This window comes from Crotalus tigris, unplaced genomic scaffold (assembly GCF_016545835.1).
Source record: "Crotalus tigris isolate CLP2741 ecotype Arizona unplaced genomic scaffold, ASM1654583v1 scf7180000023598.3388751, whole genome shotgun sequence".
Classification (NCBI taxonomy): Eukaryota; Metazoa; Chordata; class Lepidosauria; order Squamata; family Viperidae; genus Crotalus; species Crotalus tigris.
Genome location: NW_024100068.1, coordinates 479,879 through 505,628, shown reverse-complemented (window position 1 = coordinate 505,628; position 25,750 = coordinate 479,879). Strand labels below are relative to the sequence as shown.

The window sequence follows — 25,750 nt, the reverse complement described above, 5'->3', positions numbered from 1 at the left end:
TCTCTTCCTATCAACTTCATTTATCAGGGGATAGAAAGAACTAGGTCTGTTATCCTGGACATGTACCTTACCAACAGGGAAGAACTGATTGAAGAACTGAATGACTGAAATTTAGAAGAAAGCACAGGCAGTCCTCACTTACTGACAGTAATTGGGACCAGCAACTCCATTGCTAAGTAACAAAGTCGTAAGATATAACATCATATAAATGTGCTTATGACAGCAGTTCCAACAATCCCAGTTGTTATTAGGTAAATCCCATACGGTCATAGTATCCCATGGGCACATGGGCATAATTTGTGACCTCCTGCCAGTTTCCCATTTATGATGCTTGTCGGCTGCTGGCAATGAAGCCTGCACATGGTGATCACCTGACCACAGGATGCTACAACATAATTGTGATCGAGTTGTCAAGCACTCAGATGATAAATCACATGACATGCTGTGTCTGCCACAATTATGAGGACTGGAGTAAGTACCCCTTGTTCAACACCCTAGTAACTTTGAACAGTTACTGAGCAAGAGGATGTTAAGAAGGGCTGTCTGTAACCATGCTTTCACTGAGTTCATTATATTAAGAGATGTACTAGAGAAAAGTAAAAATGTGTACATTTGACTATACTGAGTTTGATGAATTCAGATAATAAATAGGCTGTACCCAATGGCCCAAAGAATAGAAGGCAATTATCTTACATGTTTAATAATTATATCAAAAAGGTTAAAGTGCTAAATGAGATAAGGCTTGCAAAAAATGTCCAGAACAAAAAAAAAAACCTGGCTTTTTCAACTATGTCAAACCTTCCAAAAAGCAAAGAGGCCACAGATCTGTTGAGATGAGAAAGAGCTGCATTAGTAACAGTTGATAGTAAGAAAGCAGGATATCTTAACTCAAGTTTTATATCCTCTCAGAAGAAAAATGAAGCCCTAGTTGGTCATCACTGCACCATTAGTAGAAGGAAAGAACTGTAACTCATGACTGAAAAAGAGAGGGTAAAAAAGTACTAGGCTAATTTAAATGAATTCAAGTATCCAGAACCAGATGAATTACATCCTCAGGTGCTGAAGAAAATGACTGAAGTGACTGCATGTCAGCTCTCTGCGGCAGGCCAAGTCAAGAAACCACATGAAATAGTAGGACCGTTATAGACCTAAACAGAATTGAAGGCCTGGCAGCATTTTCCCTCCATCCCGCTTATGCCGAAAAAAATAAGGTCAGAGTCATTCTCTAATATGTTTGTGTTTTCCCAGGTTTAAATCATATTTTGCTAACTTGTAAAGTCCTGCATCTGGGGAGAAAAACAAAAGTCATAATTAGAGATAGTCCTTGATGTATGACCGGTTCTTTACTTGTAAAGCACTTCTAGCTGTTGTAAAATGTCACACATATCCCGTGATCACATGTCATAATTTGCAATGTTTTTTTCCAGTTTCCAGCAAAAAACACCCATTCAGGAGAATATATTAGGACTTAAAACTTATTATGATTATGATTCACTTAATGACCACTGTAAAAATTATTGTAAAAAGGAGTTGGTCATGTGGGTACCTCGACATACAACTTATGACCAAACATCCAGTCCTATTGTGGTCATAAGTTGAAGGCTACCTTATAAGGATAAGAGGAATTTGCCTGGGCAGTAGTGGTAACAATCTTGAAAAGTATCAGAAACTGAACTTCACCCAATAGTATGATGCTAAAAAGCCAAATTTTGTTTTGAATACATCAACAGGAACTTGAACCATTCAATTTTATTTCTGTTAGGCCACATTTAGGATACTGTGTCCAGTTCTCCTCTGGCTTTCTCATACCATTCTTACCAGGCGGAAATATTCAACATTAACATCAAAACAATCTATAAATGAAATGTGGCTTCTTTAGAAAATCTTTCTTTCCAACTCTCATATGGAATAAACCTTTTCTACAATGTGCATAATATATTCCTACCATTTCAATCTGTAATCGTTTCAATTAAAAAACCAAACATCATAATACGTCCTTATACAAGTTTATTCTGTATCATATATTTGCTTGAGACTCACAATAAAGATAGCATAAAACGGGCTTATATCAGTATTATGATACTGATATCTACAATTACTCTATTCCTAATATAGAATTTGCCTTTTTCACAGTAGCCAGATACTGGATAAACATATTCAAGCCATCCTGCAGAAATCCAATATCCTTCCCTTAGACAATCAATCTTAGATCAAATCCCATCAACATCTATGTTAAGTTACTTTGCTAGAATAAATTCACTTAAGACAATTTGTAAAACCTAAATCCCTTTAGTACTTCTTTCAACAGCACCAACTAAAGATGTGGAGAGTCACAAAAGGTTCTGAAAAAAAATGAGGAAAATGTGAATAATATACATTCATATGCTTCCACTCCCCAAGTCCAGATATGTTGATTTATTTTAATAACTTTCTATCAAAATGTTCTGATAGAAAGTGTTAAAATCAGCATAATTAGATATTCTGAGTTTACCTGAAAGATTTCATCACCCAATAAAATTCTGATAAGACCAGTAATTCAATCAAACTACTTATTCTTTCTGCCCATTTTCTATCATGGGTCTTTCATTTGAGCAATTAATACTACTCTGATATCATAAAAGAAATATTTCATGATAATGAGAAATGAATGTAATATAAGTTCAAGAATATCAAACATAATTTCTATGAGAGGGAATCCTGAAGTAAACTTATTTTTACAATACAGAGTTAATATACGATTCAACAGTCTGCATAAGTTCAATAGTCTTCATTTGATAGATGAATTCTTAACTGACATACCTGCTGCTAACACAATTATTAGCTCTTTAAATATATAACGTTCTACCTAAATCAATGAAGTTCTGGCAGGTAGTCAATAATTCAGATTAACATTCTAGAATTAAAAGGTAACATGCTCTATCAAACCTACATATCTGAACAAGTTACTCACTGAGTAAATCATAGTCATAGTGTAAACAGTCTTCAAGTACTTTTGATATGTACTTGGTTTATTAGTAAATGAATTTTTTTACATATTTGTGCCAAAGAACTGAACATTTTTGATGCCCTAAATCTGCAAATCTCAATTAGTAAATGATTTCGCAGACATTAAAAAAATAAACCAAATTAATGTAGTAATACGTAGACTGAATTATAAATGAGTATATGATTTCATTTTTAATCAAGAATACAGAGTCCCCATCATATGAAGTAATATAGAACTACACTATCTCAGCAACTGTTACCAACTGTTAGGTAGGTTGTATGTTTTGAACACTGAAGAAATGATCACCAGTATTACTAAATATTTATTCACCCTTGTGCAATGTAATGGTGGTATTGAGAAATAAGGAACATTCTCTTTTCTCAACAATTTAATAATGAGATTTGAGAAATTATAAGAAGTATGTAACGCAGAACATATATTATCTATCTATAACGTACAATTATATATTAAGTATGCAATTAGCACTATTTCACAAATTTAGTTTTAAGGCTAGCACTCAAGGTTTTTCAAGCTCATTTTTGTCCATGATCAAATATCCCATTTAATTATAAAATACAGTTTTGTATTTTAATTTGTTAGAAAGGAATCTAAGGTACTCAAACATCTTATAGAATTGGAGAGGAAAACAAGCCCTTGTAAATAAATAAATATTCTATGAAGTAAAGAATACTTCATGAAAAATGTGGCATGCTTTTCTAACAATTACAAAACAAATCAATGTTCCACCCAATTGCACAAGGACTGGACACATGATAATCATAAGAAATTTCCTGATCACTGCTACTTCCACATTAAAAACGATTCTGTTTATGGGATGGTTAGTTTGTTTTAGTTCAAATTTAAATTAATAATTTTAATTAATATTTTTAGAATTAATAAAAATAACCCACTTTCTCAAAAACTTGAAAATGTACTCAGTTAAAAAATATCTTGCATACAGAAGGTTCCATATTAAATTCCTGATATCTGTAACAATCCATAAATTATTTCTAATAATTAGTTTATAATATTGCTTAGCCATTATAAATCTGTGAAGCAAAACTTTTCTAATTACTACCACCCTCTCTTCTCTTATATAATTTCTCTAGTCTCAATCACCATTTGATCAGTCAAATTGCAATTTTTTGACCCAACATAAGGAAAGTCAGCTCCATTACTTTCTAAGCATTTTAGTTTTGATATTTATGTAAAATTCAACTGTCACGTGAATTTTATACGGAAAACTTAAACAATACTTAATGTTCAAATACAATATTCATCTAAAACAAAGCATAAAAACCTATCAAAACTGATGGAAATCAGATATTTTAAAGCAAGAATGTTGACTGCAATGTTTTAGTACAGCTATGCATAGTACACTTCACAAATGATTCTGTGCAAGCGAAGCACCGTCCTCAAAATTAATGAGTTGGTCCTAACGGAAGCGTTTTCTGAATATACGTGTGCACATAGAGAAAACTGGAGAAAGCCTAAAAAGCCTAACTGCAATAGGATTTTCAGGGGGTCTGGCTACTCTGTCTTAGAACATACTGCTGTGTTTTCCCGAAAATAAGACCCGGGTCCTTTATATTAATTTTTCCTCCAAAAGACGCATTAGGGCTAATTTTCTGGTTAGGTCTTATTTTCGGGGAAATGTGGTACTAAATGCATCCACCTGGCTGACGATCTTAACTGGGGCTTATTCTGGGGGCAGGGAAACACGGTATACAGAACTAGGAAAGGACAATATATCCTTTTTATCCCTCTTCTCTGATATCTGAAGTTTGTTTAAAAGTAGACAAGTTGATTAAATTTGAGCTTGAGTAAAGATCCATTCTCTCTCTATCAACAAAATATGTTCATAAATCCAACACAAACCAATTCTATCATACAAAGTCACGATTATCAGGCTACTTGCACTACTTTGGGATACATATAAACTTTTTCTGTTTAACTCTAGCAAAATGATGATGCATCATCCTTGTTCAATTACAGTCTATACCTTGCTCTTGATAAATGAACTAAATAACCAGATGGAAGAGACAATGTGAGCAGCTGTTGAACAAAACGAAGACAGGTTCAAATAACTGAAACAGAATGTTCTAATATCTATTTGCCATATTTACAAAATATAACATGTAGTGAGAACTATACTTTTCCATAGGCTGAAATGGTTGACAGTAAAATCGTGCCCAGAATAGAAAATAAACAAACATTTTCCATAGTTTTATATTTTTCACACATTTTCCTCTCTCTTCAAGTTACAAATTTATTAAAGATTAAATGTTTCAAAAATAGTTGTATATTATGATCAAGCAGTAATTTACAAACCTGCACTTATTGATAAAATAGCAGCTATTTTACAAGCAGAGGTGAGCCTGCAATATTCCAACAATATAATTATATGCCTGTCAGGCTTAAAGAACAGCATATCTGTATATAGGATGTTGAACTTTTTTTCAGTGAACAAATATTCAAATTTATTAACACAAATCAAAATTTGTATACAAATAAACTTTGTATAACCATTGTTACTCAATATTTAAAAGGGCTACAAAGCCTTACCTTTTAGCAGAGGCAGTGGAGTTAACTCAATAGGCTTGCCCTGAGACCGAAATTGGGAGGAGCTCTGCGACCTCTTCTGCCTAGCTTTTCTGACGGACTTCCGAGAAAATCCGTCTACTTTATCCACTGATGGAGGAGTGGTTGGTGCTGAGGACATATCCCTACTGAAAAGAACAGACATTATTTCCAAGTAAATATGAAGGGGAAAAAAGTCCTAATCCATGTTTTACTCTCTCATTCAGATAAAGTACCAAGTGATAATCAACTATTGTGTATAGTTTAGTTTATCCTTCCTCAAACTGCATACCTTCCAGTTGTGTGGACCTTTATCAAGAATTCTTCAGCCAATTTGACCAATGCTGACAGTTCAAAATGGTGACCTCAATATACCGTATATGCCGGCATATAAGGCGACTTCCGCAAGCGTTAAAATCGGCGCCGAAGTCAGGGGTCGTCTTATACGCCAAGTCGTCTTATACGCCGAAAATACTGGTAGTTTCCGGCGTATAAGACAACGTTCTAGGAAGGCAACTCGGCGCCAAAGACGGGGGTCGTCTTATACGCCGGGTCGCCTTATACGCCGGCATATACGGTAGTTGAGGAAGAGTGTCTTTAATACATGGGCATATGCAGTAACCCTTTTTAAAGCCCCATTATCCTAATCCAGTTCTGATTACACTATCTTGAAAGCAACTAGTCAGATCTATCGATCTACAGTAGGGACTACCTGAACTTTTCCAGTTTCCTGTGCCATGAATTTATTTTATTAAAACTGTGTTCTCCTTCTTCTGAGATATACTTCAAAATTTTCCTGCATGTATTACATTCATCTACCATTAACAGTGCAGAGAAAACAAGTCTGTAATATCTTAACAGCAATAGCATTTAAGACTTATAAATATACATCACACACATATACCCACACATGTACTTGTGTGTGTAATATATTTTTTTCTATAATTATTATACTTTGGCAAGAGTATAATGTGCCTTCCAGTCACAATTGAAAAATTTCACATTCAAGTACACCTACCCAATAGCAAAAGTTAGACAGTTAATATATCTATTATTATGCTACTTTTATCTATTGCTTCATAGAAAATGGGGGAAACAGTAGATGATACATAACATAATTGTTTATTTAAACTTAAAATTAAAGTTTTTCCATCATTATGTAGTCTTCCCATCAGATAGTGATTTTTCAATCAGATGTATGCTGTTGGAACATAGAAGCTGTTTAAGTTAGTTCTAGGTCAAGTCCCTAAACCCACTGCACCCATTACTTGTGCTCCCTTCGTATCACACGGACTGTCCCTCTCATAGCTAATTCAGATCTGGGAGGAGCTGGTGGACCCTTTTGCTTTTTACATCTTATTTCTATGAGCATTATCAGTCAACTAGCTGCTTCCTTTCTAAACCTAGTATGTGGCATCTGGTCACCTTTCTCAGTGAGTCAAAGATACCACTCTGCATTGGTTAAGCAAAATATAGAGAATAGCCTGGGAAAGACTGGAAAGATAAATGCAGTAGTAGCATCCTGTTAAGCACAAGATTATTTTTTTTCAAATTCATAACTTCGTAGCATTTCTATGCTATGATCTTTTTCTCACCTGGCATGTTTTAGGGGCTTTCTCCTCTACTAGTTTCAGTCCATTCAAACCAAAGCATCTATTTATATAGCAAATACATGGAGCCTGAGAAGATTCTTAGAGTATCTTGGCATTCAGACAAGTTTAGATCAACTTTGCTTATGTTGTAAGAAAAAGTCTTTATGTGCTACCACCTTATCATGATGACAATAATGCTAAAGATGGAAAAGTAAATATAGTAACAGAATAAAATAAACATGTTTTATTATCTTTAAAAATATATAAATGTCCTCCTAGAAAGAAGTGTTTTTTTGTTTTTTTGTTTTTGTTTTTGTTTTGATGGAGATGTAGGTCTGAGACAATATATTAAATATATAATATCAAGCTTTTGGAACGTTGTCGATGGGGTCGCGATGGGTCCGACACGACTTTGCAATTAACAACAACAAACAATCAAGCTTTTAAAACAAGGCTTGTTCCCAAAGCAGATTTTCAAGTGCTACTAAGCACAATAGTAAAATTACATATTATAGAAAACTCACTAAAGTCACTACAAGATTCATTTATTTTTAGTAAATTTAATCAGGTCAATAAGACCACACAAGAAGACATCTACACAATATTTTTTAAAACAAAGGATATTATTGCCATGATGAAATACTTCTGAATGCTGATTTGAATTTATCTCATCAAATTGGAAATTTGATATCTGGGTATTATAAACTTTTAGCATGATAATATAGCTATCAAAATTTAAGTTGGACAAACCACAATTGTGTGCATAAGAGATATTCTACAAAGATCACATCAACTGATGTTCAGTGGGAAGAGCAGATTTATCAAAATCAACTGCTACTTTATAAAGTAATTATTCTCATGGTCACCATGCATTGTTATATAGCCTAGTTTGAAAGTACAGTGATACTTGATTAGTATAATAGTTGTAAATTTTAATATAACATAAATAATTTCTATGTAAGACTGTCTGCAAGACTAACATTGCTATCAGTATTTTAGTTGCATGAAACCAGCACCTTATGCATACTGAAAAATGTTCTTCAAAGAATAACAAAAGTTATTACTTTAATTCCGCCTCCCAAATACTGTAACACTGACAGCACAATTCCAGCCACTAAATCCAAAGGCTCTACAAACCTTCGCCCCCAACTTTACTTAGACTAGAATCTTAGGTTCTGAATATATTAAGAATGGATTATATTTGCACTGCCCATAACCCTTAGAATACATTATCTCCATCCCTCCAGAAATATTTCCACAGTCTCAAAACAGAACCACTCACTACATTAACTGACAAGTCCTACAGCAGATCAGTTCAGTTGCAGGATTATTATATCAATAAGAAGCAACACTTCTCAGCTATAAATTTAGTAACAGTTCTTCTCTCCTGCTTTATAAATTATTAAACCTCATTCTAACTTAGCCATCCTCGGCAACAAGGATAAACAAGATCATGGAAGGCTTTCCCCCTTCATATCTTCTAAAATAGGCCTTATTCTTTAAAAATAATAACAAATTATTCTTGAAATAACTGCCATTTCTTAAGGCGAACCGCAGCATTTGTCCCCCACCCCCACCCACCCCCCATCACCACCGAGGTAGTGCAGAGATGAGAAAGATTATTTTTTATAGGAAGTGATGTAAATATGATTACTATAAAGCAACTGATTTATCACAGACGTCAGAGATTGGAAGAAGGGAAAATTAGGAAACGATATTGAAAAAATGAATACCAAGGACATTAAAAGGAAAAATACCCTTTGCTAGCAGAGGAGACACTAATCCCAATGTGGGATCGGCTGCTCGCTATTGCCTATGCCAAATGACCCCCAAGAAGGAAGAGACCAAATCGTAAAAGATCTCGCGTGCTGGGTTTGTACAAAAAAGCCTAAGCCGCTCTCCCTCCACCGGCTCCCTTTTCTCCGCCCCCTCTCTAATGTTCCCCCATTTCTCCCAATCGGCAGGCGGGTCGTCGGCTTCCCTGGCCTGGTATGCAAGTTACCTTGATCCCTCCTGGTAGAGAATCCGGAGACAAGAAGGAGAAAAAAGGACGATGTCGGTCCCTGGCTGAAGCGAAGGCGGCAAGCCTAGTCGGCGCGTGTATTTCCCTCCCTCTCTCTTTCTGCGGTGCGCTCCCTGCCGCAGAAGCAGCAGCCGCAGCCTGGTAGGCCTCGTCGGCCTCCCCAGCGCAAAACTGCGTTAGCGGCGGAGTCAGGATCGGCGGCGGCGGCGGCTTCCACTTGGTCCCATGCAACGCTCCGGGCTGGGGCCTCTCCCGCCTTTCTTCTGCTAACGAGCCGGCCGCCGCTTGCCAGGCCTCCTCCTCCTCCTTCTTCTCCGCGGCTGCTTCTCTCACATTCCCGGCGAGTCGGCCTGGGGAAAGGAGGGGCGCCAAGCGAGCGCGGCCCGAGCTGCCTGCGGGGTGCGAGGAGGAGGAGGAGGAGGAGGAGAGGAAGAAGGCTCGGCGAAAGCTAATGAGAGGCGTTCTGTTGGCGGCTGCGGCCTTCCTCTTCTGTTCCTGGGACTGCGGGCGTTTCTGCAGCTCTCGCTGGTTTCTATTGTCTGTCAGTCAGTCAGTCACTGAGCTCCGGCCATGGCCCGCTCACTCGCGCCCTCTCCCGCTCTCTCGTTCTCTCTGTGGAGCGCGCTCCTTCGCTCGCTCACGCCGTCACCCAAACCAGCCGTTCACTCACAGCCGAACATGCTACCCTCACCGCTCCGCCTCGCGCACACGCCCACGGGCCAGAGAAGGAGGAGGAGGCGGAGCCGTTAGGCTGCGCGCGACGCTTCTGTCAGTGAACCGCGACGCGCGGCCTCATTGGGCAAGAAAATCACTCAATCAAGCCTTCTTCCCACCTCTCCCGCAGTTGTTGGATAGGCCCGCATGGGTAGTGGTACTGACGGCGAGGATCACGCTGAGAGGAGGAAGGGGTCCCTGTGGCAAAGGGTATGAGGCGATGAAAGAACCCTCACTTTTCTTCTTAAAAAAATTTGAACGACTTTACTGCTGACGGGCTTGCTGGGAAAGATCCGATTTTCCCTGGAATTGCTGTGGGAATTTCTTTACCCGGATGCGGACAATACTTTGAGGCAAAGAAGAGCTTCGAGAACAGAGTTCTTCCGCGCGCCGCCCGCCTCAATGAATGGTCAGTTTCCACAGGTCTTCAAATTAAACGGCTGTCTTGTCAGAAAAAATAATAATTTTTACAAATGAAATTACTTTTCTTTCTGGATCTGGAGCAAAAAGGTGTGCTGTTTGGATTCCCCCCCCCTAAATGTTGTAGGAAAATTAACTGAAGCGTACTGGGCACTTCATGCGGGTTACGCGTTTCCTAAAATAAAAGGTTTGCTTTGTAGAGTACCACATAACTTCTCTGCGCTAAGAACCTGCTTCGTTTCTGTATGGTTCTTTTCAAACGGGAAATGTGTTGCTCCCTGTCGTCTATTATCTGTTGAAAGTTGAAGATTTAAAACAAGTAATGTTACCTTGAAATTCAGAAACCCTGAATTTAGCAGGGAGTTGATAAGAACTTGATCCCTGAATTTGCGTAGGGGCTTCTTCACCCAACCAAAAATTCGAATTGCCAAATAATTCAGGCAAATCAAAAAGCACTTATTAAAGGGAATTAAAGTTTTTTACTGGGTACATATAGAAACAAATGTATGTGATACCTCAGAAAGCAAGTGATCAAACTGATTACTTGTGAGAATTGAACAATAGAAAACATTGATTCCAGATAAACATTCCACTAGTGCTAAATTGTTGAGTTACGTTATTTTCTTCCCAGCTGTATGTGTATCTTCCTTAAAACGTGCAAATAAGTAGTCCTTCAACTTAGGACTGTTTTCTTAATGATGGTTCGAATTAACAAAAAGGGTGCTTTATGGCCTGTAAGTTGCAAAACAGCACACCACCCCTTGGGCTTGGCATCCTATTCACACTTACAAAATCCAAGCAGGGACACAGCTGAAATCCTTTAGTAGGAAGCATTTTCAGCCAGTCTCCAGAGATGAATGAGACAGAAATCCAAGCAAATTTTTCAATTCCCGAGCAGAGAAGCAGTACAATAAGGTAAGAAGTGCAGGGTGCATTGGGGGTGGAAGACTTGAGCATGGCCTGTGCCAAGCCTCCTAAGGTCTTTTCCACCTCCCTCAGGCACTCAGTATGCCTTACCTAATACTCCATATGCTTAATAACCTGCAAGAACCCTTAATGACCATAACCAGGAGCACCTGGATTGCAGTCATTGAATGAAGCAGTCACATGACATCTTGTATGAATGACCACTTCACTCAATGATGAAGATTCCAAATCCAATTGTGGTCATAAGTTGAGGGCTATCTATATTGTTTAGTTGCTGAAAAGATAAACTCTCACATAGCAAAAGACGGTCTTGGCGAAAAAGAAAAACTTGTTTTTCTGGAATTAGAAAAGGGACCTAGACTGTAAGGCTAAAATGTTAATATAACCTTTAATGAAAGCTAATAACGAAGCCTAAAATTCCAGGCAACAGTAGTATATTGCTTTTATTTACCCAGCTAGCAATTTTTAATTGATGGAACATTTTCAGTTTGAAGGTTTTATGTATGGTTTATGAAGCAGCATTGAATTTTAGCTATGTGTACATTAACAAAATGCCTTTGTCACATTAACCTTGATAATACAAAGCATGATGAAACCAATTGAAAAGGTGAGAAAATTAAGAACCAGTTGTAATTAGGCTGGTTCTATACAGTTCGTTATGTTACTCTTTTTTTGGTTCTCTTTCATTTGAATAATCCATGAAACAGGTAACATGGATTGGAAGATTCATATATTGGCTGTTTAGAATTTTTTTATATGGTAGTGATTCCAGTCTGCTGCTTAGAAATTGAACTGGGCAAGCTGTGTTTAAAGATATATAGTTAATCTGGGGGCACAAATGCTGCATATTAGAATGGTAAGATGCTAGATGTTAAGAAAGATAGACCAATAAAACTTAATTCACTGAGTAAAAATATAAAACCTCACTTTCCTGCAACACATTCTAGCATTAATCATTACAATACATCATTTTGGCCTCTCATTAACATAGATATCTTCTCTTGTTTTTTTTTTTGCCAGCCAAAACATTTTTCTGTACCAGTCATTTCACTCACCCATCAGGCCCTGACCTTACTGGTCTTCCAGAAGGGACCTGAAGGCATAATTTTGCTATAACGTGGCTGGAGTATTAGTGAGATTGATTGCACTGTCCCACAGATTATATTTTTGGGGGATTGTAATAGTTTTGATTGTTTTAATGGATTTTTGTTATTATGATTTTGATTATATTTTTCTCTGTAAGTCAACCAGAGTTACATATAGAAGATGCGCAACTATATAAATCAAATAAATATATAAATTACATCTGCTCATTTGAGCTGTTTTGTGCTTTTTTTTTCTTTCCAAAGGGTAGGTTATCAATCAGTGGTTGATAGTTAACCTCTGCAAATTTATGTACACTGCCATAGTATATCACACCAATTAGTCATCTCTATAGTGGGCAAAAACCTTTGGACATGAGAATTTATCATGCAAAAAAGGAACAATGTTTCTTTCTTAAGACAAATTGGTAATTTATGTTTTAATTCATTAATATTAGAACTGGGTTGGAAAAAGAAAAAATGTTTATATAACTAACTTTTTTAAAATGTTTATATAACATACAAAGCTTATAATTTATAAAATATTTAGGGCTACCATTTGATACTATTGAAGCTGAACCTTGTATAAAGTAGCAAAGAAAATGAAAAACAGACTTCAACCCTGTTTGGAAAATAGAGGGGTAAAGGCAGTGACTATTCCTACAGTATGTAAAGATATTGTTCAAACAGAGCCAGTATTAAGCTTGATCTCAAGCCTGATGTAGTTACCCTGTTGACTTTGACAATCATTGTCAATGGCAGAAGCCAAAGATATGAAGTAGTATCTCACTGAGACTGCTATGCATTAATTTTTTTATTATCTATCTATATTTTGTATCCATTCAGTAAAAAATAAATAAATTCTGAAGTCTGACATGTATTAAAACTTTTCTTAGAGACCATATTTATAAATATCTACTTTGAACCTAAAGAAGAGCGAGCTTTGCTATATATCTTTGTTAAATCAACTTTAGTATAGGTGTGGTTATCAGTAAACATGATTTTGGATCATAGAATACTCATTTGAAAATGCTCATTCTACACACGTAAGCAAATCTTATTCACACTGAGATAGTAATCTTATATTTGTGTTCAGTTCTGATTACATGTATTGTTTATGTGATGTAAATTAGTTATATTAGCAGAACTTGTTTTACATAAATGATTTTGTTCTTGTTTTCATTAACCAGGGGTAAATGAAATTACTACTTACAACAGGTAGCCATCGACTTACAACCACTATTGAGCCAAAATTTTCTGTTGCTAAGCAAAACAATTAAGTTTTTGCCGCATTTTACAACCTTTCTTATCACCGTTGTTAAGTGAATCTCTGCAGTTTTTAAGTTAGTAACATGGTTTTTAAGTGAATCTGGCTTCCCCATTGACTTTGCTTGTCAGAAGATTGCAAAAAGGTGCCACATGACTCCAGGATACTGCATCCATCATAAATACTTTCCAGTTGCCAAGCATCCAGATTTTAATCACATGAAGTCGGGTGCTGCAACAGTCATAAATGTGAAAAACAGTCATAAGTCACTTTTTTCAGGGCCATTGTAACTTCAAACAGTCACTAAATGAATAGTTGTAAGCCAAGGACTACATTACAGTACAGCAATTTTACCCAGAATGGTACAGAACTGTTCTTTCATTTGAAAGGATTGGGCCTCAAAACGGAGAATCAATTAAATCATTTGGGGGAAGCAATCATGTTTCTTTGATCACAAAGTTATCCTGTATAAAAAATGGAGGAAGCAGTTCAGGTTTTACAAGACTTGATACGCAAAAATGTAACTTTATTCCTTTATTATAATCTATCTATTATTTCATGCAGTTTTCTCACCTGCCTTGGTCATCTGCAGTACTGAAATTAAATTGGTTTGTGAAGTGAAAGAACAGTGGAACATGACAAAGTTTTCTTTGTCATTCATAAAAACTAACAATAAATTTATACTTGAGGACAACAGATATAATAAGTCTATATGCCTTTGCATTATATCTTGCTCTGCTTTCTATCTCTGAAAGCAACATAGTTTTAATAGGTCTGGCAAGGTACTATAATCCATCATATAACATGTAGATATCTGTCTTTGATTTAAATGAACAAAAAATGCCTGGTAAGCAAAAAGTATTGGTTATATCATTATATTTATAAGGCTTTTTAAATATTGTGAAATAAGATGTTTTTGAGCACCTTTAATTATAATCATGTTCAAAACAAACTATGGGGGGGAGTCTTAGAAGCAACTTTCTAGAACTTAGCAGTGCACCTCAAATTACTTTTCTAAATTGTACCATTTAATTGTATATATCTCATTTATATACAGCCAGAATCCAAAGATGGTCATGTTTTCTCATTAATTTTAAATTTGTCGTTTTAATAATCCCTAAATATAATGATCCTCAAATCTAAAATTTTAGAACATTGTACAATATTTAAAGTAGAAGTACAACTTAAAGAAGTTAAGCTAATTGAAATGTGACTTGATTATTTGAAATTATTTAATATCTAGGACTTGCAAATAAAAACCTTAGGAATGTGGAATTTCATTTCATAACATTTATTCATATTTTGACACTGCATTTTTTTTCCAAAATAGAAATTTAACATTTAAGTTATAACCCAGTAGATGAAACATGCACCTTTTGCTAGGAAACTGATTAGTCACACTGTATGGATTTCAGTTGACTATGTACACTGAATAAAATTGCAAATGAAATTTTCAGAGAATCAGATAGATTCTAGAAAACTAGACATAGCAGTTATTCTCAACTGTCATAGCCAAAGATTCTGAGATAATTTGCATAAATCCTGCCTGTTGGAGTCATTGGAATGAGTAACCTCTACTTTTAAAAACATTTTATCTATTCTTGATTTGAGAACAGCTCTTAAATCAACTTGCAAGGATCAGAAACATTACCCCAATTCAAATCCTCTAAGGGTACTATTCTCTGATGATGGAAAAATATTAATATTTACTAATGATTTTTATAGAGGTACTGTCATACAAATATACATACATTAATTTTCTAAAGTAGTAAATTTAAGAAAATCTTTGCTTCAGTCATTTTTTCAGAGTTGAGAAAACTTCAAGGATTAAAATCACATCTACATTGGCAAAGTCTGAACAAAGTAAATGTTTTTGTAGCATGGGAATTCAGTTAAAATATTAATTCTGCGCATTGTGCAGTAAGATACATTTAACGTCTTACAATATGTAAAGCATAGCTTAAAAATATGATGCAGTTGCCTGCTCTATATGATTAGACTTGCTCTGAATGAAAGAGGAATCATATAACTGCAGTTTTGAATTCTTTGATGAAATATGAAATATAAATTAATGACTTAAACAATAAAAAGTTGAATTTGAAATAACCAATTCCTTCCTGAACAATCACTGGGTCTGATTTTGGATGCTATTTCTTAAGAAATCATTTTTATGAACTTCATTTGCAGATGCATTTCAGATGCATTTCAGAATGAAATTTCTGTTGTATTTTTAGTTGCTAGTCTGAAACAATCTTTGTTAAAAACAGTTTTGAGGAAATAAGCCACAGCTCATTTATTTTCACCATTTTGGTTCGCTCACTGGTTAACTGGATTCCTATGCCGATGTCAAACCAAGAGGTGAAGATACACATTTCATCCTCTATTTTTCCCTTGCACCTAGTAGTTGGAATCATGCTGCTCCAGCAAGTATGTAATAGAGTAGCAAGACTGATAACGCATGATGAAACATGTCCTCCGTGCAACCACTTTTAAAGCCATACCAATTTGAAACTAATACCACATCATCTTTTAACAAATGCCACAAGATATTATGTGTTGTGAGGAGGGATATTTTTTTTGCCTATTCTAAATCTCTTTAAAATTAGCTTAACTGGATGACCTCTGGTGAGGAACAAATTATGGCTGCTTTCTACGTGCCAGGTGTGACTTTATGCATGTCTATCATGTCCTTCCTCAGCTCACATTTTGCTTATTTTCCACCTCTATTATATCCTTTCTCAAAGGAGTATTTTAATATGTTTATACCAAAACTTTATATAAAAGCATTGGCCATTTTATTTTAAATCCTTTTCTTAATGATCCCTAATTTGGATTTTTTTTTTCATTGCCACTGCATACCAAGTCAATATCATTATCTACTAACAGTCCAAGACCCAGCTTAGATGACATCAGCACTCATGTGAAATTAGGTGTTTTGCCTCAGCATGCATCATTTTATTGTTACTTAAAATAAATCCGTGTTTGCCATTTAAATAAGCATCCATTTTAAAAAGATGGCTTCTGACTTTTTTCTCATTGATTTTGGTTTTTACCACTTGTAATAATTCAGCACCAGCTGCAGTGTTCTCCTACTCATTACTTACTCAAATCAAGATCCTTTGCGAATAAGTCTAAAAGTAGAATTCCCAACAGAAGCGTTTTTTAATTACCATTCATTACCATTTCAACATTTTTTGATATTTTCTACATCTTTTTTTTTAAAAAAATTGTGTCACACTGGCAACTGTGTAAGATATGAGGAACAAATCGCACATATCCTCTAATAAGGTACTCTTATTGCTAGAGAATCCCTCAATATTTATTAAGATCATTGTTAAAATTAGTCTTGACAAAGACCTTTTTAGTGAATTCATTCCTTGGTTTTCCTCAAGGAATTTGATCTAGTGTGAGAAGGATTAGCTGGTAAACAGGGTATGCCCGATTGTGATTTGAAGCATTGATCCACAATCTTCGAGGAGCTCCGTCTGTGTACTCTCCCTTATACTACTTGGAAGACCCTGGTTAGGGTGAGAGTTGGAGTGCCTAAATGTAAAACCAATATGCTGAAGTGGAAGCTCTTGTTATTTGCTAAGAGCCTCCACTTCAGCATATTGGTTTTACTCTTAGGCACTCCACCTCTCAACCTATTCAAGGTTCTCACGCTATTTGAATGGGAGAGACACAGAACCCATCTGCTGGTATGTCAACTACTACTGGAAACATGTATTGATAATGACTTATTTTGGCCAACGACAAAGCCAAGAAGGTGGCTTCATTCTGATAATTTAAAGTTTAAAGACAGCTACTAAATCCCTATAAATACTTTTTTTTAATTAATTGTGCTACTATTCTCAAATTTATACCAGAATGCACATTTGTTTTCTTGTGATCTTCTTTTTTACATAGTTTCTTGTATAAGAAAAACCTAAGCACAGCACTCTACACACTCTACAGCACTCTACACACTCTCTGTAGTCCATTTGTGTGATGGACTACAAAATACTTTATCCACTATGTTGTATTCATAATCGGGTAGCATCAGCCCCACATCACAGGACTGTAGTGGGGAAAATAGGTGGAGGAAGGAATGTGTATTTTTATTGTCCTGAGTTACTTACAAAGTAATAAAGATGGGATAAACATCCAATAAATAAATAATAAATACATGAAAACTAAATATACCTTATATATTATTCAAAATAACAATGAGTCCCGCCTTAGCCATGAAAGCAGCTGGGTGACCTTAAGCCAATCATTCTCAGCCCAACCCATCTCACATCTCCCTATTGTTGGGAAAATAGAAGGTGTGTTGGATATATTCACTGCTTTATTTGTAAAAACGAAAGCAGTCTGCAAATAAATATGCTTTTTGTTTTAATAATACAGTTTATATAATGTGAATCAATTCACCATATTTTAGTAATCATGAACACTGTTCCAGGGTTATTTCAGGTGATGCATGAAACATGTTTTCCACATGATTAATTCAGTTGACATGAGAATGATGTTGACTAGGTGAAACTGTAGGGGTGGGGGAATTGGAATTCTTTTGCTCTAGCTTACAAGATTTTTCATATTGAATGAAAGAGACAGAAAAACAGCCCTCTTTAATGTTACCTGTATCCAAGCAGTTAACTTCAACCCTATAAAAATGTGGAATGACCTTTCGTAAAAGAGAAACTGAGAAAATTCTCTTCTTGTTCAGTAGTTATTTCATATTAAGGATGACAAAACTTGTCCAAAATCAGCCTGTCTTTATTTTCTATCTCTGGGACCATGTTGGATTTTTTTTTTCTCAAGGAAGGCAGCTGCTGCTCTTTCACAGAAGCTGTTATTATGTGAACTTTTAAACAAAAATGACAACCTCTTAGCCTCAGCTAACTGTATCGGTATTACAATCTAGAACAGGCAAATTTGGATGTATATATTACTGTCAATCTCATTAAATATGCATTGTTGGGCTTTTGGAGTTGGAGTACAATATAGTAGGTATACCAGAAATGGCCCTCGTTATGTCTTTTTTTACTTATCAAAGAAAAGACACTAGAATTAAGAGTATATTTTTGTGGTGCTTCCAGTTCTAGAACAGCCACTTGCGAGAATTGCAACATATGTAAGCAGGAGTGAGTAACTCAGTTACAATACGAGATCATAGGCATGCTTGATCAATCAGTGATAAAAATCCGGTATGTTATATTTCTTCCCTCTAAGATATAGATTCTATATTATATTTACAAATCTGAGTCCTATGGAGGCTTTCATATGCAAATGGGAATGTCACTACAAATGGGCATATTCAGTGTCATACTTTAGCAACTTTGGAGTAGCCACTAGATCTGTATCTATTTCAGAGCTAGATGCTATTGGTGATAATTCAGGAGTTACAATTGAGTCCCCAACCATGTCACCCAATACTTCTGCCCTTGCTGGATATCAGAATGTCTCATTTCAGTATGGGATTGCTCAACTTGTTTCAGCTGCTTGTCTTGAACATTTTTCAAATTAGAGAAGCTCTCACCATGATTATAAGGTACCACCTTAAAATATCACTGATGTTTTGCATTTTGTGCCCTACACTGAACTATGCAAATAGAAAACTTGCAAGCTTTTGCTTCAGGTTGATATTTTCTGCAGTACTTGCTCATAAAACACTTGAAACTCTGCCGATCAGCTTGTGTATAGTTGATACAGGGTTGATATCTTTATGTCTGAGTCCAGGGGGGGGGGGAGTGATGTCTGAAACTGTTTATTTACAAATTGTGGCCCATTATCATTTCCTACGTATTCTGGAACACCTATTTTATGCCATAGTAAGGTAGGCCATGCCCATGAATAAAGTATTATTATTTAGGCATCTTTTGGGAGTTGTTTCAATTTATATGATGACCCAACTCACAAATTGCAACTCTGAGCAGCTAACAAATTCAAAAACCAAACAAAATAAAACTTAAAACGTAATTGAGGCTGGCCCACCTTAATTGATTACCTACCCACTTTCCAAAAGCTTGTCTATGTACCCTCCTGGCAGCCAGCAAGAAGCTATTCCAGAGGGCAGGCATCCCAGCAAAGGAGATGCACCTCCGACTGCCACCAGATGATACCGTTATACAAAGGGAACCTAGAGCATCTGTCAGATATGGACCTATCAGATATCATGAGATGGGCACATTCAAAGGGTTAGAGAATCCTACAAGTATTTAGTCCTGTGTCATGAAGGGCTACATAGGTGTCAAACCAGCATCTTGAATTGCATCTGAATCCTACTAGGAACTAATACGGATCACAGATTATGATTTTATATGGGCATACCAAGGTATGCATATAACTTCTAACGCACGCATTATGAATATCAGCTTCTTTAGGTAGACCAGATCAGAACAGCACATACAAAGGAACAAAGTTACCCCAAAAAATCTTACAGAAGATAGAAAGCTACCAGAGGGCATGATGGAATGTGATACAAAGGACCAAAACCTGTTAAAAAGAGTTTTTATTCTCTTGAGCTTCAGAATTTTCTAGACTCTTGTTGATCATGTTTCTGGACTCCTGGGTGAAGAACAACAGCTACAGCTCTCAAAAACAAAGGAAGTGGAGTCTCCAGGCTCTGTAAAAGAAAAAATTTCCTGAAGAGAAAGAAGCAACAGATTGTGATGAATAGATATCCTCTACTGGAAAGAATCAAATCATCAATCTATTGGCTTGACAGTCTACCAGTAGATGCATTTCATTTAGAGAATGTAACAAATACTACCAAATCTTTAATCCCAGTGAGAAATCTCTTTCAATCAAGAGGAGCCTTTGATGATAGGAGCCCTGATGTCACATCAGTTACAGTGCAGTATTGCAGGCTAACAGCCCACAGCCTGGAGTTCAGTCCTGATGGGGCTTGAGGTTGGCTCAGCCTTCCATCCTTCTAAAGTTAGTAAAATGAGGAACCAGATTGTTTTGGGGACAATATGCTGACATTATAAACCACCCAGAGAGTGATGTAAAGCACTATGGAGTGATATATACGTCTAAGTGCTGTAGCCATCAGTGCATATGGGAACAAATATATAAGCAAATTTATTTTAAACACTGCAAGACATTATGAAGGACTGAGCAAAAAAGTGAAGCAACTTTAGGAACTTGCAAAACTGGTGTGGAAGGTTTTCAACCCCTATGGAAAAGAGAGCCAAGGAACAATGCAATGACAAGGGCTAAACCGAAAAAAATGGTGATTGTAAATATCTTCTGTTTTCTGTATCTGTCTCTTTGAATTCTTACCTCATTTAATAGCTCTCTGAGCCAAGAGTGTAACACACTTGCAAAAAAAGAAAAGCAATCTCCAATAAGTTCTTGTATAATATCAGAAAAAAAGAAGTTACTAACTCTTGCTATACTTCACTGGTCACATCACATCTTGAGCAGTGTATACAGTTCTAGGTACTGCATTTTAGGAAGGACATTGACAGTATAGTCACAAGAGAATAACCAAGATAGTAAGGAAGAAGCTTGGGAAAAAAAACTTATAAGGAGCAGTTAGAGGCACTGAGTAAGTTTAGCATGGAGAAAAGAGTCATGGTGCTAATAAAGTTTATCATATAGAAGACAGTGAAAATTGCTCAGTGTTGTTCTAGAAGACAGGACAAAGATCAATGATTTTAAACTACAAAGGAGTAGATTTTTGGTTGCCCATTAGGAAAAAATTCTTAACAATTGAACATTCTTATTTTTTAATTAACATGTAGATGCAGCCTTGCTTTGAAAGATAATGTACTCTTCTTTTCTGGATGCTAACTTCTTGAACCTGAATGGCTATCTGTCAGGGATGTTGTAATAGTAGATTCCTACACTGGGTAGAAAGTTGGACTAGGTAACTTCCAAAATCCTTTTAAATACTTAGATTCTATTATTTCTATATTTTGTTGTAGTCTACTGGACTTACAAAACCTGATATGTTTACAAAAGGAAAGATGACATTTTCATTCTATTCTCCAACTTCCTTTCCCTCTTCTTTTCCCTTCCTCTTTATTTCAGCAAAGCATACAATGCTTCCCAGGCACTCCTAATAGAGAAATGCCAAAACATGAAATGGATACCAAGCTGAGTGAATACCCAATGAACATATATCAGTGATTCCACATCAAGCTGAAAGGAATTGAATTTTTTTTCCTCAGATATATGCCCAGGCTTGTTTCTTGAAAACCCAGCCTTCTAATGCTTGAACTGCTCAATTCCCACATTAAATGCAGACTCCTAGCCTTGAGAAAGTGCAGAATATTATTTTTATCATCATTCAGAAACCAGAAAGCTGAAGGAGAGTGGAGACAGCTACCCACTAGGAGGTCTTTCAGGACTTAAGATAATCTGCATTAGGACGTATTTTCTCATATGATTTTCTGTTGGGAAATAGTTTTGATACAAATACTAACATCCACAGGTTACTTGTTTTTATTAATGGTGACATTTCTGAAATAGCAATGGAGTCTGGTTGATTGGTTAACTTTATTTATTTATTCAATTTGTATGGCCACCAATCTCAACATGTGATTCTGAGCAGCAAACAATCATAAAGTAAATTAAAAATAAATTAATACATAATTTAAAATACATAGTCCCCACTGACTTTACTTGTCAGAAGCTGGCTGTGAAGTTGCAAATATGATCATGACCCCAGGATACCGTGACTGTCATAAATGCACACTGGTTGCCAAGTGTCCAAATTGTGGTCTCATGACTGCGGATATGGTACAATAGACTGCAAATTCAACAACCGGTTGTAAAGCTCTTTCTTAGTGCTGTTGTGACTTCAAGTGGTCATTGAACAAGTGATCAGTAAATGAAGACTCTGATGAAAAATGTGAAATATAAATATTACAAATCAATTAACTTTATGTCTAGCGTAGTCAGATTTTCTAGTGTATTGATTTTTAATTTGAATTGAATAATCCTTATGGTAGGTACAATAAGCTAAATGGATCAAGCTCCTTTTCTTGGAGTGGCATTTTTACCTTTCAATCCAATATAAGTAATTGAACAAGAATCTCAGCATACTGAGACAGTATCTTCATGACTAGCCAATCCATTCTTCTGTGAATGGATGAAAAATTAAATGAACAACTTGAAATATTTTTCATTTTCTATTTGTATTGGGCACTGCTTGTAAAGATTTGATTGGACTTATTGTGAATGACTTATTGCTAAACAAGCTCCGGAAAAGAAATATCTGCAGATACAGCCTCATAATATTATAGGTAGCTCCCTTCCAGCTATATTCTATTGGTGGTTCTGCAACAGTAAGATAGTTTTACAACTACATAAGAGTTTTCAGAATCAGTTTCCTATAGCTGCTTGTAGCTGAACTTTTTATATTAGAAACTTCTATATAATAAGGCTTATATTAGAAACTTCTATATAATAAGGCTTTTTGTGATGAGGGAAGTTAGCCCAGAAAAGGAAATATTAAAAAGGGCAGAAAAATATATTTTTCCTCAAAAGGATTTTTTTAAAAACCAAACCTGGCCCCAAATCTATCTCTCTGCCCCAAGCAAGAGCTAGCCCCATACAAATGCAGATGTAAACCCATCAGAAAGCTGAAGCCAGAGCAATCAAGAAGACAAAGAGAAAATCTGCATGCCCCACCCAAACTCTAGGAGTCATTAGCCCCATCACCTGGGAAGCAGGATATGATAATAGGATTAAACCACAGATATCAAGGCCTAGACAAACGCTCAGAAATAGCCTCAAGGTTCATGCCACAGGAACAGGAAACTATTCCAAACAAGACTAGAGGGTATAAAAACCTACTGCCCATGTGCTCAATTCCTCTTTCCTCTCCTCTGCTCTTTCTTGCAAGGACCATCTTCCTGCTTCTTCAATAAACTGTAACCTTCTTCCCAAAGCAGTCGCCATGTTGCTTATTTATCCCCGGCTTGGATGAACCAGGATGAAGACTTACTTCAAACAGTGGCTACAGCTATCACCCTTCATGAACAATAGACAACTGCCATTTAGAATTATTATTCTTTTTGTGCCATATCCGTTATCGGACATTGGCGATCATGTTGGTGATCCTGTTTTTATCAGCAGCCGCACAAAAAAGTGCTGCTGAGTTTTGTCCAAACCAGTCCCTTAGATTTTGAAGCCACGATGTTCTTCTGCCTGGACCTTGTTTGCCTTCAATCTTTCTCTGGAGGATTAAATGGAATATTCCATATTTTTCTGGGTGTCGCATCACATGTCCGAAATATTCTAATTTTTGTTTTTTAATTGTTTTGATGATTTCCCTTGGCTTTCCCAGGTGGCTTATCACCTCCTCATTTCTGATCTTGTCAACCCAGCTTATACATAACAACCGCCTGTAAATCCACATTTCAAATGCTTCTAGTTTCTTCAGGTGGCCTTCTGTCAGAGACCAACTCTATACTCCATAGAGCAGGATAGAAAAAATATAGCATCTGACAGGCCTGATTTTCAGTCTTAGGCTTATGTCGTGACTACAGAAGACCTTTTTCATTTTGAAGAATGCTGTTTGAGCTTTCTCTATCCTAGTCTTTACTTCAGTGGTCATGTCCCAGCTTTCATGTAAATTAGAACCGAGATGCATGATCCTTTCAACTTTTTCTAATGGCATTCCTTCTGAATTTATTGGTGGTAAATTAAAGGGTTGTTTGCTGACGACCATGATCTTGGTTTTTGAGGTGTTAAGCTTCAAGCCATGTTTTTCAGATATTTCTGTGACTCTGTTGATGAGGAGCTGAAGGTCTTCATGCTTACTGGCAAGCAGAACTGTATCGTTAGCATATCTTAAATTGTTGATCCAAACACTGTTTACTTTGATGCCAGCATTGATGTTCTCCAGTGCCTCGTTGAAGATTGACTCAGAGTAGATATTGAACAACAGTGGAGACAGAATACATCCCTGTCTGACCCCTCTTCTTATTTCTGCATCAGCTGAGTATTTTTGGCCTAGTCTCACATTTGCTACCTGATGCCAATACAGATTCTTTACGATTTGGATGTCTTTGTCATCTAGTCTCCCTTGTTTCAGGATTTCTAATAATTTGCTGTGTCTTATTTTATCAAATGCTTTTTCAAAATCAATGAAGCACATGTAAAAACACTGTGATTGACATCTCTGCAACGCTGTACAAGAACTTGAATGCTGAATAGTGTATCTCGTGTACCAAGATTGTTTCTGAAACCAAATTGTGTGTTACCTAGACACTCTTCAATTTTGTGGTATATTCTTGTGTGAATTATTCTCAGGAATATTTTCAGGGCATGACTCATTTAGAATAGGAGCACTGAAAATTATGGGTGGACTCAGAGTGATAGTTACAATAACCACTAAATGTAGAAAGAAAGAGTTGTCTGAAATAAAGCGCAGCGAGGCAGGAGAGGACTTCCTCTGCAAAAGGAAACATTTCTTAACTGTCAGCAACATTTAAGAAACTTGCTTCAGTGCAATGTTCTCTTATCAGCTTTGATCTAACCATGGCTCTTGTATTACCAAGCATAGACAGCATTTTCTCAAATCTATTTTCACCATAGAAATGAGGTAATATTTACATATGATTTTAAAATTACTTTGTGATTATAACATGTGCATGCTGTCCAGTATTTCATTTTTTTATCCCTTTCCAATTTGAGAGAATATTTTCCACATTCAATTGCAAAAGAAAGTGAACAATCAGCTACACATTTATTTATTTAGACATTAAATCAGATATTTTCTTGTTGAAAAAGTAGACACGGATATCTCCTTGTTTTTGACAAGCATTTGCAAAGTACATCAGGCAGTAGTACATCAGGCATTCCATATGCCCAGTTCTATGAAGGTATACACCATAATCTTAAGGAAATAAATCCTTATCAACTGATTCCCCTCACAATTATGCTGAAGCACATTCCTTGAAATAGATAACAAATAATTTCAAATCCTTTAAAACTCCTTTACAATCAGGACAACTAGCCATAAGGTTAAACTCTTTTATTCTTTCTGTCCTCAAGTAGGGAAATAATTCTTTTATTCTTTCTGTCCTCAAGTAAGGCAGTTTCAAAGGAGACCAAAGTTAAATTCAAACCTAAACTAGAGGAATGCCAATACATGGTCACCAGGGGACAGTAGTCAGTACTGGATCATATCTAGTTCAAGATGTTTGACTACTAGACTAC

The 25,750-nt window shown here is 36.1% G+C and overlaps 1 protein-coding gene across 3 annotated transcripts in view; it reads right to left on the bottom strand.

The window, feature by feature from the left end:
- PPP2R5E (protein phosphatase 2 regulatory subunit B'epsilon) overlaps positions 1–9,894 on the bottom strand; it is a 100,944-nt gene extending 91,050 nt beyond the window's left edge. The window contains exons 1-2 of one of the 3 annotated variants that reach the window (XM_039319448.1): positions 9,161–9,894; positions 5,552–5,712 (exon numbers count right to left, since the gene is read on the bottom strand). In XM_039319448.1, coding sequence (XP_039175382.1) covers positions 5,552–5,708 — 157 coding nt within the window. In that variant the 5' untranslated portion in view covers positions 5,709–5,712; positions 9,161–9,894. Of the gene's footprint in view, positions 1–5,551; positions 5,716–9,160 lie in introns of all 3 variants that reach the window. The other 2 variants (XM_039319447.1, XM_039319449.1) reach the window with 2 other exon arrangements.
- Between the last annotated feature and the right edge of the window lie 15,856 nt (positions 9,895–25,750).